We start from the raw sequence: 2,912 nt of genomic DNA on the forward strand, positions 1-2,912 counted from the left end.
CCTCCTCCTCCTCCTCTCCTCCTCCTCCCCTCCTCCTCCTCCTCCTCCTCCTCCCTCCTCCTCCCCCTCCTCCTCCTCCTCCTCCTCCTCCTCCTCCTCCCTCCTCCTCCTCTCCTCCTCCCTCCTCCTCCCTCCCTCCTCCCCCTCCTCCCCCTCCTCCTCCTCCTCCTCCTCTCCTCCTCCTCCTCCCCCTCCTCCTCCCCCCCCTCCTCCTCCTCCTCACAGGGGAGGGAGCAGCAGTCTCCAGGGTGAGGCGTTCGGTGGGTTCTGAGGGTGGGGTGTGGGGGGTGGGTTCTGAGTGGGGTGTGGGGTTCTGAGTGGGGTGTGGGAGGCTGAGTGGCTGAGAAGGTCTTTCAGAAGCTGCTGTGGGGTCGGTTGGGACACGGGCGGAGCCAGAGGAGGAGGAGGAGGAGGAGGAGGAGGAGGAGGAGGCAGAGGCGGAGGCGGAGGGAACCCTGGGGGTGGTGGGAGGAGACCTGGTCATGGCCACAGGCCTCATGGCCTGGAGGGGCTTTCCCTGGGGGGGACCAGCCTCCGTTTCCCAGGCACCTCCTGCTCCTCCTCGCCCTGTGACCTGAGCTCGCCGTGTGACCTGACCTCCATGTGACCCGCCTCCCCCTTCATTGCCACCCAGCGCGCACTCGCTCCTCCGGGGGGAGAGGCTGCGCACGGGGGGGAGAGGGTGCGTACGGGGGTGGGGGGCAGAGGCTCCTCCGGGGGGAGAGGCTCCTCGGGGGGAGAGGCTCCTCGGGGGGAGAGGCTCCTCCGCGGGGAGAGGCTCCTCGTGGGGAGAGGCTCCTCGGGGGGAGAGGCTCCTCCGGAGGGAGAGGCTCCTCGGGGGGAGAGGCTCCTCCGGGGGGCAGAGGCTCCTCGGGGGGAGAGGCTCCTCGGGGGGAGAGGCTCCTCGGGGGGAGAGGCTCCTCCGCGGGGAGAGGCTCCTCGTGGGGAGAGGCTCCTCGGGGGGAGAGGCTCCTCCGGGGGAGAGGCTCCTCCGGGGGGAGAGGCTCCTCGGGGGAGAGGCTCCTCCGGGGGCAGAGGCTCCTCCGGGGGGAGAGGCTGAGTATGGGGGGAGAGGGTGCGTACGGGGGTGGGGGGGAGAGGCTCCTCCGGGGGGAGAGGCTCCTCCGGGGGGCAGAGGCTCCTCCGGGGGGCAGAGGCTTCTCCGGGGGGCAGAGGCTCCTCGGGGGGAGAGGCTCCTCGGGGGGAGAGGCTCCTCGGGGGGAGAGGCTCCTCCGCGGGGAGAGGCTCCTCGGGGGGAGAGGCTCCTCAGGGGGAGAGGCTCCTCCGCGGGGAGAGGCTCCTCGTGGGGAGAGGCTCCTCTGGGGAGCAGAGGCTCCTCGGGGGGAGAGGCTCCTCCGGGGGGAGAGGCTCCTCCGGGGGGAGAGGCTCCTCGGGGGGAGAGGCTCCTCCGGGGGGCAGAGGCTCCTCGGGGGGAGAGCTCCTCGGGGGGAGAGGCTCCTCGGGGGGAGAGGCTCCTCCGGGGGGCAGAGGCTCCTCGGGGGGAGAGGCTCCTCCGCGGGGAGAGGCTCCTCGGGGGGAGAGGCTCCTCCGGGGGAGAGGCTCCTCGGGGGGAGAGGCTCCTCGGGGGGAGAGGCTCCTCCGGGGGGAGAGGCTCCTCGGGGGGAGAGGCTCCTCGGGGGGAGAGGCTTCTCCGCGGGGAGAGGCTCCTCCGCGGGGAGAGGCTCCTCGTGGGGAGAGGCTCCTCGGGGGGAGAGGCTCCTCGTGGGGGAGAGGCTCCTCCGGGGGGAGAGGCTCCTCCGGGGGGAGAGGCTCCTCGGGGGGAGAGGCTCCTCGGGGGGAGAGGCTCCTCCGCGGGGAGAGGCTCCTCGTGGGGAGAGGCTCCTCGGGGGGAGAGGCTCCTCCGGAGGGAGAGGCTCCTCGGGGGGAGAGGCTCCTCCGGGGGGCAGAGGCTCCTCGGGGGGAGAGGCTCCTCGGGGGGAGAGGCTCTCGGGGGGAGAGGCTCCTCGGGGGGAGAGGCTCCTCGGGGGGAGAGGCTCCTCGGGGGGAGAGGCTCCTCCGGGGGGAGAGGCTCCTCGGGGGGAGAGGCTCCTCGGGGGGAGAGGCTGCGTACGGGGGGAGAGGCTCCTCCGGGGGGAGAGGCTCCTCGGGGGGAGAGGCTCCTCGTGGGGAGAGGCTCCTTGGGGGGAGAGGCTCCTCCGGGGGGAGAGGCTCCTCCGGGGGGAGAGGCTCCTCGGGGGGAGAGGCTCCTCCGGGGGGCAGAGGCTCCTCCGGGGGGCAGAGGCTCCTCCGGGGGGCAGAGGCTCCTCGGGGGGAGAGGCTCCTCGGGGGGAGAGGCTCCTCGTGGGGAGAGGCTCCTCCGGGGAGCAGAGGCTCCTCCGGGGGGAGAGGCTCCTCCCGGGGGGAGAGGCTCCTCCGGGGGGAGAGGCTCCTCGGGGGGAGAGGCTCCTCCGGGGGGAGAGGCTCCTCGGGGGGAGAGGCTCCTCGGGGGGAGAGGCTCCTCCGGGGGAGAGGCTCCTCCGGGGGGCAGAGGCTCCTCGGGGGGAGAGGCTCCTCGGGGGGAGAGGCTCCTCCGGGGGGAGAGGCTCCTCCGGGGGGCAGAGGCTCCTCGGGGGGAGAGGCTCCTCGGGGGGAGAGGCTCCTCGGGGGAGAGGCTCCTCCGGGGGAGAGGCTCCTCGGGGGGAGAGGCTCCTCCGGGGGGAGAGGCTGAGTATGGGGGGAGAGGGTGCGTACGGGGGTGGGGGGGAGAGGCTCCTCCGGGGGGAGAGGCTTCTCCGGGGGGCAGAGGCTCCTCCGGGGGGAGAGGCTCCTCCGGGGGGAGAGGCTCCTCGGGGGGAGAGGCTCCTCCGGGGGGAGAGGCTCCTCGGGGGGAGAGGCTCCTCGGGGGAGAGGCTCCTCCGGGGGGAGAGGCTCCTCCGGGGGGCAGAGGCTCCTCGGGGGGAGAGGCTCCTCGG

The 2,912-nt window shown here is 74.4% G+C and overlaps 1 protein-coding gene across 1 annotated transcript in view; it reads left to right on the top strand.

Moving 5' to 3' along the window:
• Positions 1-607, top strand: part of FGFR2 (fibroblast growth factor receptor 2) — a gene marked incomplete at its 3' end in the record, with an annotated part of 55,326 nt that extends 54,719 nt beyond the window's left edge. The window contains exon 12 of the mRNA XM_084904404.1: positions 546-607. Coding sequence (XP_084760530.1) covers positions 546-607 — 62 coding nt within the window. The remainder of the gene's footprint in view (positions 1-545) is intronic.
• Positions 608-2,912: the final 2,305 nt, after the last annotated feature.

The sequence above is a fragment of the Pipistrellus hanaki genome (genome assembly GCF_964339955.1).
Source record: "Pipistrellus hanaki genome assembly, chromosome: 14".
NCBI classification, from domain to species: Eukaryota; Metazoa; Chordata; class Mammalia; order Chiroptera; family Vespertilionidae; genus Pipistrellus; species Pipistrellus hanaki.